Raw genomic sequence first — 15,187 nt, 5'->3', positions numbered from 1 at the left:
CATGGGCCTTTCAAAAAAAGGTCTTGTTTGACTTCAACACCAGATTGCATTTTAGCAGTTTTGGCCAACAATTTTGCAGTTCGCTTCGGAAGCAGATTCTGTTCTAAGATGTTCTGTGCCCCAAGGGATTTCACTGGAGTATTGGAAGAAGGGCAAATATGTGTGCTGAACGAATCAACATTTGTTGGCTGACTGTGGAAGTAATAAGCAAAAAGAAAACATTGCTAATTTGAAGACACAAGCACATTCAAAGGTAGATGCAAAAGAACAAGAAAATAAAATGATAAGCATAAGAACTCATAAAATTTGCAGAGTAAAATTAACAGAAATAAAATGGACGAAAAACCAACATTTTGCCACTTAAAGCAGTGATGTGTGGGAGAGTCGGAATGCTCTGTACAGCCCGAGAAGTCATTTAACAACTGTCTGAGGAGTAGACCAACTGTGAGAAGGAACATTATCAATATTCCAATGTATAAATTCACATAGTAAAGGAGATACGGCACAAAATCTTTGACTTACCACAAAAACACGTATAGGTGTTGGGTACCCGTGCAGAAACATTTTGGCATGCTGGACATCGCCACCCACTACTGTTATCTGCAATAAAATAACAATTATCAACAAAATGTATTCATGTAGCACAGTTACCATCACAGCAAAGTGACAATCATAATTGTACATAGGATAGTTTGTTTTACACTTAAGATATTTTTCAGGCTAAGGAGAAAACTCAAGATCATCTTGTAGATCCTCTGAACCTGCATGGTCTGTGACAAAGCAGAAATACCTATCAACAAATTGCACCAGAAAGTACAACTAAGTAGGTGAGCTATGACAATGTCTTTATATCCACTACTATGAGCTGGTTGCCCTTAGTAAATTTGTTATCACGCCAAGGCTTTGACTAATCCTTTGTCAAAAAAGGTACATTGTTGATCAAAGGAAATGTAAAAAGGCATGCAGAGAATTTATGATAATCTATCTCAATGCAGCTGAGCTGCAGCAGGAGGGTTCCTCTAGGGTCCTAGGACATTTAGGTTGGTACACAGATGGTCGTACTGTGCCACAAATGCACCTGTTTGCGCCATAATGAGAGTTGGAACCCTGGGACTAAAACCCCGTCACCACTTTCTAATTAACAGCTGCAAGGGGTTGAATGAATACAATAAAGAAGCAAGGAAGAAACTGTAGGCTACTATGGGACCCTGAACTCTGTGCTGTGGAGAGGCAAGACAGTCTCTGTAGAGGAGAGCAGCAAAAGAAAAGACGCAAACAGTCACAACCAACTCCACACTGCCAATCGAATCATCCAGCAAATCTAATCTGTCCACAGTACTTCAGGCAGTCCAGACATGTAAAAGGACCATAACTGTCAGTCAGCATCAATCTGTTGCCATTGATATAGTGCGAACAAATTCAAGCAGAGCAAATTCAGTCCAGTGCAAGGAAAGAAACCAAGCCGGTTTGAGTTCATATAGTATTAAAATGTCAAGATGCTGTTTTTTTTGTTACACATTGTTAGACCTAGATTACCCAAGCCTACATATGGTAGCTTGGCACAGTAGTGGTCTACAGCTAACTCAAGGCGTTGGCTAAGTACTTACAAGTCTCACTCACAGTAACTCAGTAATGAACCACTAAAATAAAGACACAACACCTCTGTTTGGAAAAATACCGTTACCTTTTATAAAAATAATATGTTTTTCTGTTATGCTATTTAGTCAGGGATGAAAGTCAATCAAATTACACCTTTTACATGGAATGCAAATCACACTTCAATATTTTTCCTGTTCAGAATTTAAGAATCAAAGGTACATTTAAGGTTTAGAATTATTCAGGACACAATACACTTCACTAGAACTTTACAGAAGGAAAATGCAGCCTGACAGTGCAATATGTATTTAAAGACTCATTAGCAGGTACATTACCCCACTCTCTAAAGCACTGCTCAACTCACAGAATGACCTGGATGTAGTTCTTCACTGCATAACCAACCCGCAATGTGACTAAAAAGGGGAGACACAATAATATTAGCCAAGTTCCACACACTCTAATTTAAAGGCTCAATTTGCTAAAAGGAGATCTATTCCTCCAATTTACCAAGAAACTACAAGGGTTTCTCCCCCAGGAACCCTGTAATTCCCTACACCGCTTCCTCCTCTTTGCTCCAATTACTTTTGGGCCACTGTAGTTATTATTAGGCTGAACACAAGCCCGTTTTCTTCACTTGGGCTTCCTGGTGCAGTTCAGTCTAAGTCTCAGTTATAGCCCCACTGTCTTGTCTCCTTTCCCTGGTGCTGCTGCCTCCCTTTCCCACACTACCAGCTTACTTGTAGGCTTCTGGGTGTGATGCGAGGGCTCTCCCCGCTCGCGCTGAAACCTGGCAGCAATCGGCGGTCGAGGAAGGTTGAGGAAGGCTTCCCTGGCCCCCAGGCTCCTTGCTGTGACGTCCGCTGTGGCGCTGGCCTCGTAGAGAGCGCTCGCACGCAGGGGGGTCACTGTGGACGAGGCGGCGCCCTTGGAGATCTTCCGGCGTCTCCTCAGCTAAGCCGGCAGTCGCGCTGAACCTCCGGGCATGCGCAGACGTTCTCGTACCTCTTCCGCCTCCGCACTCGCTCATAGGAAGGACGCTGCTCCTCACGTTGACGCTGATCTCCTGGGCCTGCCCGACCCTAGGCCCCTCCTGCTCTCGATAGCGGGCGCGCTGGGAGCATGCGCAGAAGCACTACCTGCTCTGCTTGACGCAGCTGGTGCCCCCGGGGTCCCGCAATCCGCTAATACAGCGCCGCTGCTCCTCCTCAGTCACCTACAGCTCCGGCCTCTCAGGAAGGTTGCGCAGACACGGCGCCCTCGCTCTTCAAGGCGCTAAGGTGCCACAGACGCCCACCTTTCCTACAGCTGATCCACAATACCGGTAAGCACAGCGCTGGATATGGTCAGTCAGGAATACCCACAGTTAAGGGTGTTCTGGGTGGTTTTGCTGAGGCCGCTGAGATAAAAGGATCTTCTTCTTTCAGTAGTTCGATTTCTTTGTTAGTAGGGGTTGTCTTGAGAGAGGGATCGGTCAAAGGCTGAAGGGGGAACAATCCTCTGAAGTAACTGTCAGCCTCAGTGACAAACTAGCTGCTCTCAGTGTGTCCACCTCCTCTCACCACTGCCTCACTCCTCTACTCTGGGGTCAGCACAAAATGGCTGCTGGTCACTGGCCTTATATAGGGTGGCCTGAGACCTGCAGAATTCTCTAGGGTATTCTAGAAAGTTCCCTAATGTTAACCTATGGACCTGTCCTCCAGTGGTGTCCGTTATGGCAGTTGGTGGACACCATCTTAGGTCTCTGGAGATTCCTAGATTTTCAAGGGGGCTGACTAGGCCTCACAGGTTATGAGGGAAAAATGGCGTCATCGCCAAGGAACACCTAGCCCCCTGACAGCATTAAAAAATTCCTGATGGACATATGTAAAAATAAAAATAGAAACTCTGGGAGGCTAAGGGGGACAAAAATAAATCACGATGGTTAGAGTCTTCCCAGAAGCAGACAGGTCTAACACGCGTCCCCCCCAGCTGAAAGTGGGGAGAACTACCCAACCCCTTGGGAGTCCTCATCACTAAGGCGGAAATATCTGGATAGACCGTCTGCGTTGGCATGGTCTGCCCCAGGTCGGTGTTCCACCCTAAAGTCCATTCCCTGTAGGGAGATGGACCACCTTAACAACTTGGGATTCTCCCCCTTCATTTGCATCAGCCAACGAAGGGGGCGATGGTCAGTCTGAACTAGGAAGTGCGAACCAAACAGGTATGGTCGCAGCTTCTTCAGAGCCCAAACCACCGCAAAGGCTTCTCTCTCAATTGTACTCCATCTCCTTTCCCTGGGGAGTAGCCTTCTGGACAAGAAGACCACGGGTTGATCCAAGCCCTCATCATTTAGCTGCGATAACACTGCCCCAATGCCATGTTCTGACGCATCTGTTTGGACAATGAATTCTCTAGCAAAATTAGGGGCCTTGAGAATGGGAGCGGAACACAATGCTTGTTTCAAGGTCATGAAGGCTCGCTGGCAAGCCTCTGTCCAGACTACCCGTCGGGGTTGCTTCTTGGAAGTAAGTTCAGTGAGGGGGGCCACGATAGTGCCATACCCCTTCACGAAGCGACGGTAGTATCCAGTGAGGCCCAGGAAGGCTCGGACCTCGGTTTGAGTCTTGGGGGGCTCCCAGGCGATGATGGTCTCAATCTTTGCCTGGAGGGGCTGCACCGTCCCTCTGCCCACCAAGTGACCTAGGTACACCACCGACCCTTGTCCGATCTGACACTTGCTGGCCTTGATGGTCAAGCCAGCCTGTTGCAGGGCATGAAGAACAGCTTGCAGGTGCTGCAAATGGTCCTCCCAGCTGCTGCTGAAGACAGCAATATCGTCCAGGTATGCAGCAGAAAAAGCTTCCATTCCCGAAAGGACCCTGTTCACCAGCCTCTGAAAAGTGGCAGGGGCATTCTTGAGCCCAAAGGGCATCACACGAAATTGGTAGTGTCCCTCAGGTGTAGAGAAGGCTGATCTTTCCTTCGCCTCCTCAGTAAGGGAAATCTGCCAGTACCCTGAAGTCAGGTCAAAGGTACTTAAGTATTGGGCAGCTCCCAGCCGGTCAATAAGCTCATCCGCCCGTGGGATAGGATGTGCATCAGTTTTAGTCACGGAGTTCAAGCCTCGGTAGTCCACACAGAATCTCAATTCAGGTGTGGTGCCTGGTGGGGCAGCTTTTGGTACCAAAACCACCGGGCTAGACCAAGGGCTACCAGAAGGTTCAATCACCCCTAGCTCCAGCATCTTGGCGACTTCACTTTTGATGTTGGCCTTCACCTTGTCCGACAGCCGGTAGATTTTAGATTTCACAGGTGGGCTGTCTCCTGTGTCCACGTCATGGGTACACAGGTGGGTCCTACCTGGGACAAGGGAGAACAGGGGAGAAAATTGCTCCAGGATCTGGCGGCAATCGCTTTGCTGTTCAGAAGTCAGGGATGGCGAGAGAATCACTCCCTCCACTGATCCATCTTTTTCTTTGTACGAGAGAAGATCAGGGAGAGGTTCACTTTCTTCTTCCTCTGCTCCATCGGTCACCAGCATTAAGACAACCTCGGGCCTCTCATGATGTGGCTTGAGGCGATTGGCATGCAGCACCCTGAGGGGCTGCCTCGGGGTCTTAAGATCCACCAAATAGGTAGACTTCCCCTTTTTCTCTAAAACCTCAAAGGGGCCTGTCCAACGGTCCTGGAGGGCATTTAGCTCGCCAGGTTCCATTACCCACACTTTCTGTCCAGGCTCCAGTTCCACTGGGTGAGCGTTGTGGTCATACCACTCTTTCATAACTGCTTGGCTGGCCTCCAAGTTGTCTGAAGCCTGCTTCCACAACTTAGCCATTTGGCTCCGGAAGGCCAGCATGTAGCTCACCACATCCTGGGGAAGCTTCCTGGGAGTCTGTTCCCATCCGTCTTTCACCAGGCTGAGAGGTCCCCTTACAGGGTGCCCATACAAAAGTTCGAAGGGGCTGAAGCCCACTCCCTTCTGTGGCACTTCCCTGTAGGAAAACAAGAGACAGGGTAGGAGAATGTCCCATTTCTTTCGCAAGCTCTCAGGAAGGCTCCGTATCATACCTTTCAAGGTTTTGTTAAACCTTTCCACAAGACCATTGGTTTGTGGGTGATAGGGAGTAGTAAACCGATAGGTAACGCCGCACTCCTTCCACATGGCCCGCATGTATGCTGAAAGGAAGTTAGTCCCCCTGTCGGAAATGACCTCCTTGGGGAAACCCACTCTGGTGAAAATCCCCATCAGGGCCCTTGCCACTGCAGGTGCAGTGATGGTCCTCAGAGGTATTGCCTCTGGGTACCGGGTGGCATGATCCACCAAAACCAGTATGAACCGATGTCCAGCTGAAGTTGGTGGATCCAATGGCCCTACAATGTCGATGCCCACCCTCTCAAAGGGGGTGCTAACGACGGGTAGTGGTTCCAGGGGAGCTTTTAGCTTCACCCCAGTTTTCCCACTGGCTTGGCAAGACACACACGTCCGACAATATGTATCCGACGCCACTTTCATTCGAGGCCAGTAGAAATGGGGGACAAGCCGGGCAAAGGTCTTGTCCTGTCCCAGGTGTCCTGCCAATGGTATCTCATGAGCCAGTTCCAGTAGAAAGGCTCTAAAGCATTGAGGGACCACCAAGGCTCTGGCTGAACCGTGACCAGGTGTCTTGGGCTCACTGTAGAGGAGTCCATCCTCCCAGTAGATCTGGTAGCTCCCTTCAATGTTTCCCGCTGCCTGGGCGTTGGCCTGTTGCCGCAGCCCCTCGAGAGTAGGACACTCTTTCTGAGCTTTGCAGAACTCTTCCCGGGAAGGACCTCCCTCCACATGCCATTCAGTTGGGATGGGTAGGTTTTCCAGGGAAGCAACATTCTCCCCGGTGGACTCCAGATCCACCTCCGCAGGTGGTCCAGTTGTCTCACGAGGTGGAGATGTCGAGGCCGGGTCCTCCGGCCTCCTGTCCTTCTCCTCTCTGGCAGTCGCGGACCTGGTGCTGACGCAAGTCCAGTCAGGGGGTCCCAGCATCTCAGAGTGAGTCTGGTACTCCACCCTCCTCCAAGCATTGTGCTCCATATCATTCCCTAACAGGCAGTCAACAGGCACGGCAGGGCTTACGGCAACTCGAAGTGGACCTGCAACCCCTCCCCACTCAAAGGGAACCTCAGCCACAGGATAGTGGCCCACTCTGCCGTCAGCCATTACGGCGGGATGGAGTACATCTGGGATGACCTGCTCTGGAGACACCAGCTGACTCCTTACCATAGTCATGCTGGCTCCTGTGTCTCTCAGAGCCTCCCCTCTACGGCCATTGATGGTGACCCACTGCTCATACTTAGTAGTATTAGAGGGCAGCTGGGTCTTGGGAACCATCTCCTTATCTCCTAGGGACACTAAGGTGACACCCGCCCGCTTCCCTCCATTAACCAAAGGCATCTCCTCCCCGAGCACTACACTAGTGATTCCCGGGGCTTTTCCTCCAGTGGGAGGGGGTGGTCTTTTTGGGCACCTCACATCTCCTTTATAGTGTCCCACACCACCACACTCAAAACAATGAACAACCCTTGGCTGCTGGCTTTGGCCAGGGGTAGGGTTGCGAGGGGGGTTACTCTTGGGGATGAATCCTCTGCCCCTTCCTTGCGAAGTATTTTGTGGCCCTTTTGAGAACTCCCTCTTAGTTTCCCCTCCCTCTTTCCTCTGGGGGGCGCCCTGTCCTTGCTTCTGGGAATTCCCTCCAGTCCCCTTAGTCGACACCCGGGTACTAACCCAGATGTCCGCCTCCTCAGCAAGCTTCCTGGGGCTGGTCAGCTTGCTGTCCACCAGATGCTGTCTTAGTTCGGGAAGACACTTCTCGAGTAGGTGTTCCTTGAGTATGAGGTCATATAGTCCCTCATAGTCTCCTACTTCGCTGCCTCTTACCCAACCCTCCAGGGCCTTCCTGGCGTAGTCCAAGAAATCTACCCAGTTTTGCGTGCCCAGCTTGTAGCTACCCCGGAACTTTTGCCTATATTTCTCAGGGGTCAACCCAAACTTCTTGAGCAGCGCTGATTTCATAGCCGGATAGTAGGTCTGTTCACTCTGGTCAAGAGCCAACAAAGTATCCCTGCCAGTGGGGGGCATGTATTTGTACAACCCACCTCCCCAGTGGACTTCCAGAATCCCATGGGCCCTTAGCGAGACCTCGTAGGCGGCTAGCCACTTAGCAATGTCGTCACTGGGTACATAACAAGCCATAATATCTTTTGGTAGGTACGGTCTAGGTTCTTTGATGTTGGTCTGGGTATCGCTGCCACCATTCTCTGATTTGGGGGATCCTCGGTTTAGGGCTTGTAAATCCATCTCTTTGATGGTTCGCTCATGTGCCAACCTCCTATCCTCCCTTTCCATGTCCATCCTGGCTAGTTCTATTTTCAACCTCCTCTCCTCCCTCCTATCCTCCAGCTCGGCTTCGGTTAAGCCCCTGTCTGAAACACTGCTGCTTGCCCTTGAAGGTAGCCTGGGACCTGTCAGAAGATTCCCTCTCCCCATTTGATTCAGCAATGCAGCCTCAGTAACAGTGTCCCCATCACCCACTTCCATTTCTGGTTCCTCCCTTAGGCGAGCTTCTAACCATGCCCTTATGCTTGTCAGCAACTCTCCTTTCTTGGCACCTTTATTGAAAAATACCCCGTTCTGCTGACACCAATCCCTGAGTTGGGCCACAGTATTGGCTTCCAACTCTTTAAGATTCACCTCCAGCTTTGCCATGGTATAAAATTACTCACAGGAGAAACCCACGAAGTGACTTGAGGTTAACCTCCACCCACCACCAGAAGTAAATTTAGAAAAATCAAAAATATAAATTAGGAGGGCCGCAGGGAGAAAACTCCAGGTGAGGTCTTGTGGTTAGCACTGCGTTACTAATAAGTGAGTGTAAGTACAAATCCGTGATCCCACCGCTGAAACACCAATTATGTTAGACCTAGATTACCCAAGCCTACATATGGTAGCTTGGCACAGTAGTGGTCTACAGCTAACTCAAGGCGTTGGCTAAGTACTTACAAGTCTCACTCACAGTAACTCAGTAATGAACCACTAAAATAAAGACACAACACCTCTGTTTGGAAAAATACCGTTACCTTTTATAAAAATAATATGTTTTTCTGTTATGCTATTTAGTCAGGGATGAAAGTCAATCAAATTACACCTTTTACATGGAATGCAAATCACACTTCAATATTTTTCCTGTTCAGAATTTAAGAATCAAAGGTACATTTAAGGTTTAGAATTATTCAGGACACAATACACTTCACTAGAACTTTACAGAAGGAAAATGCAGCCTGACAGTGCAATATGTATTTAAAGACTCATTAGCAGGTACATTACCCCACTCTCTAAAGCACTGCTCAACTCACAGAATGACCTGGATGTAGTTCTTCACTGCATAACCAACCCGCAATGTGACTAAAAAGGGGAGACACAATAATATTAGCCAAGTTCCACACACTCTAATTTAAAGGCTCAATTTGCTAAAAGGAGATCTATTCCTCCAATTTACCAAGAAACTACAAGGGTTTCTCCCCCAGGAACCCTGTAATTCCCTACACCGCTTCCTCCTCTTTGCTCCAATTACTTTTGGGCCACTGTAGTTATTATTAGGCTGAACACAAGCCCGTTTTCTTCACTTGGGCTTCCTGGTGCAGTTCAGTCTAAGTCTCAGTTATAGCCCCACTGTCTTGTCTCCTTTCCCTGGTGCTGCTGCCTCCCTTTCCCACACTACCAGCTTACTTGTAGGCTTCTGGGTGTGATGCGAGGGCTCTCCCCGCTCGCGCTGAAACCTGGCAGCAATCGGCGGTCGAGGAAGGTTGAGGAAGGCTTCCCTGGCCCCCAGGCTCCTTGCTGTGACGTCCGCTGTGGCGCTGGCCTCGTAGAGAGCGCTCGCACGCAGGGGGGTCACTGTGGACGAGGCGGCGCCCTTGGAGATCTTCCGGCGTCTCCTCAGCTAAGCCGGCAGTCGCGCTGAACCTCCGGGCATGCGCAGACGTTCTCGTACCTCTTCCGCCTCCGCACTCGCTCATAGGAAGGACGCTGCTCCTCACGTTGACGCTGATCTCCTGGGCCTGCCCGACCCTAGGCCCCTCCTGCTCTCGATAGCGGGCGCGCTGGGAGCATGCGCAGAAGCACTACCTGCTCTGCTTGACGCAGCTGGTGCCCCCGGGGTCCCGCAATCCGCTAATACAGCGCCGCTGCTCCTCCTCAGTCACCTACAGCTCCGGCCTCTCAGGAAGGTTGCGCAGACACGGCGCCCTCGCTCTTCAAGGCGCTAAGGTGCCACAGACGCCCACCTTTCCTACAGCTGATCCACAATACCGGTAAGCACAGCGCTGGATATGGTCAGTCAGGAATACCCACAGTTAAGGGTGTTCTGGGTGGTTTTGCTGAGGCCGCTGAGATAAAAGGATCTTCTTCTTTCAGTAGTTCGATTTCTTTGTTAGTAGGGGTTGTCTTGAGAGAGGGATCGGTCAAAGGCTGAAGGGGGAACAATCCTCTGAAGTAACTGTCAGCCTCAGTGACAAACTAGCTGCTCTCAGTGTGTCCACCTCCTCTCACCACTGCCTCACTCCTCTACTCTGGGGTCAGCACAAAATGGCTGCTGGTCACTGGCCTTATATAGGGTGGCCTGAGACCTGCAGAATTCTCTAGGGTATTCTAGAAAGTTCCCTAATGTTAACCTATGGACCTGTCCTCCAGTGGTGTCCGTTATGGCAGTTGGTGGACACCATCTTAGGTCTCTGGAGATTCCTAGATTTTCAAGGGGGCTGACTAGGCCTCACAGGTTATGAGGGAAAAATGGCGTCATCGCCAAGGAACACCTAGCCCCCTGACAGCATTAAAAAATTCCTGATGGACATATGTAAAAATAAAAATAGAAACTCTGGGAGGCTAAGGGGGACAAAAATAAATCACGATGGTTAGAGTCTTCCCAGAAGCAGACAGGTCTAACACACATATTTTATTGTTTTTTCAAAAACAGTACAGAGCTACAGCATACAATTGAATGACAACTGATGCATAGCAAAGAGACTAGCATTACAATAAACAGTTTGCTCATATTATAGAAGAGAAATTTACACATCAATTAGTTTGTGTCAGATTACATGAAAGGTGAGAAAACACAATGAACATGACCCGCCCCACCCCACTAACCTGTTAACCATGTCACATATGTAGCAAATATGTTGTCTTTTTTTTTTACCACAAACTTTATCGCTTTTCATTATTAACGCATACAGTATTTATTACATGAGAAGGGGTCCATCATTAAACATATATAATAGTGTGTAAGGTGCATGTAATGTAGCAAATATGTAACAGACTAAGCTCAGAGACGAGAGAGCCAAATGTCAAGATGCTGTTAAATTTGTTTTGTGACAAAATTCTTTACACTTTGCTAATTAGTGTCACGACTGCTGTGGTGAAACCACTACTTGGTTCCTCTGGGGTAAGGCAGGCATTTTCATGGAATGGTGCTGCCATTTTTCCACTACGGGAGAAACCATCATCGGTTCTTAGAAGTGCACTATACAAATGATTTTTACATATGCTTATCACTGCAGTACTTTCAGAGTCTGGACGACCAATTCCTAAGGTTCTTGGATTTTCACTGATCATCTGTTAGGTAAATGAAGTCTGGTGTGTCCAATGTATTACTTAATAATAGTTCATATTTGTTAGCGTGAAAAATATAATGCGCCTGATTGCACCAGTAATATTTATTTTATTTATTTGTGGTTTATAAAGCGCGAACATGATCGTTAGGGTAACGCTTTACATGGATAAAAAGTTTGGAAAATTTGGGATCAAAACAAGTGCAAACAATTTTCAAGTCAAAATGTAGAAAAGGTCCAAGGTGCAGAAGTAACACAATAAAACAAGGTCACTGAACTGTGTGGGCAATGCAAGAATTATGAGAGGAGCGTGCCCATATTTTCTTTTTTTCAAAACATTTTGGTTTCTGCAGTGAATCAGATATGCTGTCCAATATACAAACGATACGTAGGACTGTGATTATACAAGGTGTGTTGGTCGTGACTGAGTGTTACAAGTGACAATACATAAATACATGAAACAGAAAACTTTTTTTCAAAATATCCAATACGGGGCACAATAGGCACAAGGGAATTTGAATTGTTTCTGTTGTTCTGTTGTACTCTGTACGAACTGGTATATGACATAAGACGTCGACGTTTCGACCCTAAGGGATGTGCTCATTTATGCGCATCTGAGGCGGGTCTTCATCAAGACTCGAAGGAGGTTGGACAGCCTATTAATGTAAATAAAATAGGGTCAGGGCCTAATGTGTGTCAGTGTTTAGAGATTATTAGGAGGAGATCTACTGGTATGCTCACCTTGTTATTAGGTGTATGGTTCCTCTGGTCTTCTAATGTGAGTGGTGCATGTCAGCCGACAAGCACCTGAGATACTGCCAGTTTCTAAAAACAATGTATGATTGGACCCTTAGTGACTGTTTATAAATACATTATACAAACTGGGAAGAACCCTAGTGGTGGGTACTAATCCTACCTCAATATTTCTTGATGATAAATCTGCACCAGTCGGTGCAACCTTCTTTGGGGGTCTGCGTCTTGGCGATTGCCTGTAGAAGAGATGGTTCTATGTCTTAATATAGATATTTGTGCATCTAATGGGTTTTAAACGACAATTAGTGCCAATGGCAGTGGACCCGTGCAATTTTGGGGAGTTACCCTGGGTGAGTGGCGACGGTCAGCGTAATTAAGGATTACTGTGATTCACTGCAGAAACCAAAATGTTTTGAAAAAAAGAAAAAACTCGTAAACAAATTATAACTAAAGATTTATTTGTTTTTTTTACTTGTGGTCAGTGTATAATTATTGCAATTGTCCCCCTTGGGACTTTATGAAAAGATTCATGTATTAAGTACTATGATAATTTGAATAGTCCTTTACCGACAGAACCATTGTTTCTGTTCTGTTTAAGCAGAAATTACGGGCTCTATTTCTCATTCTTCCAGGTTCTGAGAAGAAGATGGACATAATATGCTTCCTGTTAAGAAGAGGTTTCATTTTTACTGTTCGGAGCAAAGAAAGAGGAGGATATCCGGTATTGACTGGCTCTTATGGGCTATGACATTATTTCCATTATGGGAAATTTATTTTTTGATATGCAATACTAGATTTCATTGGCTGCTGTGTGTAGCAATAAATGAAAGAGAAAGCATAATCCTCGCCTCCGTGTTCTTAATAGAATTGAAAATTCTTGGCACGATAGCTAGCTAATTTTCGATTCTTAGTGCAGCCCCGGAAAAAGCACGATTATAGGTTTTTTTCTTTCGAAAGCGGGGAGGCTGGAGCAAGAGGTCTCTGGAGGACCGGGAGTTTCTGGCTCCTCCGGACACCAAGAGTTTCTGGGTAAGAAATGCAAGGGATTTCGTGTGTAGAGCCTTGTGAGTGATACATGCCAGTTTGAGATGGATTCTGGAAGCCAGGTCAGAGCTTTCAGATGCGGTGAGATGTGGTTTAATTTTTTTGAACCAGTTAGGAGCTTGCGGCGTTGAGGCAAGCTTTTAGGGGGGCCGTTGAGAACTTGGGTAGGCCAGAGTGGGTAGAGCATCCATATTAGAGTTTGGAGAGAACTAGTGCCTGGACTGGCATTTTAGATCGGGAGTGTCAAGGAATGGTTTTAATTTTCTTAGATAGTTCAGGTGAAACCTGGAGGTTTTGGCCATCGAGTTGATGTGGTCTTAGCAGTTTCCTGTATGCATGTATTTGTGTGGAGAACCGACTGAGCATAACTCTTAAAAACCAGCACGACCCATATATGCCACAAGGTATAATGTCAATGGCCTTTTGAGGGTCACAGTTCAGCTGCTGGATTCTTGGTACCTGTTGCTGGCCCAGTTAGTAGATACAGGAATCCTATGAACAAGAGGTAAATTAGTGTTGAAGCAGGCTCACCTTTCTCAAGGTTGAAGGCAATCAAGCAGGTCCTCAACTCGTTTGATAGCTTTTCTTCCTAATTGCCAACAATGCAGAGGAAAGGACCTGGCACCAGGGCAGACCCAGTTTCACAAAATGTCGTTAACAACTATACTATCAGCTATGCAGTCATTGTATGCTCTTCTTAGGGCTCAGATGACTACTCTTGGCAGGAACAATTGAGCCCCCCTTTGCAGGCAGGTGGGTCTCCCTTCATTCTTCAGATCAAGCAGCAAGGTGTCTCCGAAGGTACTAAAAGACTCCGGTCCACTGTGGAGGGAGAAGGACCATACAGCAATGGTTTTGTTCCTAGTCCAGGTCTTCCTTTTTTAAATGGCTCTATAGCTTTTCAGTGCAAGTACTACATACATAAACCCAGTAATGACTGAGGGGCCACTACTTATCCCCTCCCAAGTGCCACAGCCATGCTACTGGAGCCAACAAGCGGGTGTTCACCTGTTGAAAATTTTAGGGATTCTCCAGTTTTTGAGGAGAATTTACCTGATGCTGCTAGTCGTTTTCACAGGCTTCCTGTGAGATTTGGGTTGGTAGTGCGATGAATAGCCACCTGCCTCCATCTATCCCACTAGGAGGGCTGACAGCCCCCAACACTCAGGGAGGAGTGGACTTTGATCAAGCAGGATACCCCAACACCAGCGATAAAGGAGGGGCAGGGAACATCCCACCATATAGACAGGGCATGCTTGCATGTCCAAGATAGGCATCACCAGTCTAGTTAGCATCAAGGAGATCACCATTTTGAGCAGGACATCGCTGGGTCCCTGGATCCCAGAACACACCGATCTCTAACACACACAAATCCACACATACAGCTGGATATCTAAAACAAGTCCCAAATTTAATGAAGGCCAAGAATCCCAAAATGGAGACTGAACTGATTTTTTGTAGGGAACAGCATTTAGGAAAACTTCCCACACTGATACAGGAAAAACAAGCATTGACAACGCCAAAAGATATCTATCATCTTTTGGACTTAATAGTTTTGCTGAACTACCTTGACAAAAAGCATTGGCAAAGCCATTGGGTCAATAAGCACAGATCTTTTGGCTGTGCCAATGTTGGTTTTTCTTCCATCACTGTGGGAATGCTGCCTACATACCCTACAAAAGGTATGTTCAAAAACAAAATACTTATGCCTATTTCTGATGCTGTGCAGCATCAGTCACAGAAAAACAAAACAAAATGTGCGATGATGTGAATGCGCCATTCTGAACATGCGTGCCTACTGAATGGCGTGTTGCAGCAACAAATGATGCACGGAATTCTGAATGAATCAAACATTCTCCCCCATACAAGAGACCTGGGTTAAATCCATCATTATTTTGCTCACTGCAATCCAGTTTGGAACCAGCCATATGCAAATCAGTCTTGACCCTGTTCTTCATGGGATGAGTCCAGCCCGAACTGCCAAGCCGGGTCCTCCCTGGACCAGAAACAAGCATCCTGGGACCGGTTTTGGGGTAACACCCCTCATTAGCCAGGCTAGCTTGAATCTAGTGTCAAAGCAAGCAAGAGGTAAGGAAGCCACAGAGATGAGGATGAAGGAAGAAGGAATGGCAGTGAGTGCTTGGTAGGGTAGAAAGGAGGTAAACCTAGAAACCAC

General features: G+C 47.5%; 1 protein-coding gene across 1 annotated transcript in view; it reads right to left on the bottom strand.

Annotated features, from left to right (window-relative positions):
* NFX1 (nuclear transcription factor, X-box binding 1) overlaps window positions 1–15,187 on the bottom strand; it is a 1,119,153-nt gene that overhangs the window by 848,632 nt on the left and 255,334 nt on the right. The window contains exon 4 of the mRNA XM_078687738.1: window positions 523–600. Within this exon, the coding sequence (XP_078543864.1) occupies window positions 523–600 (78 nt within the window). The remainder of the gene's footprint in view (window positions 1–522; window positions 601–15,187) is intronic.

Source organism: Lissotriton helveticus, chromosome 4_1, assembly GCF_964261635.1.
Source record: "Lissotriton helveticus chromosome 4_1, aLisHel1.1, whole genome shotgun sequence".
NCBI lineage: Eukaryota > Metazoa > Chordata > Amphibia > Caudata > Salamandridae > Lissotriton > Lissotriton helveticus.
The sequence above is the reverse complement of the archived record's forward strand: the minus strand, read 5'-3'. Positions and strand labels throughout refer to the sequence as shown.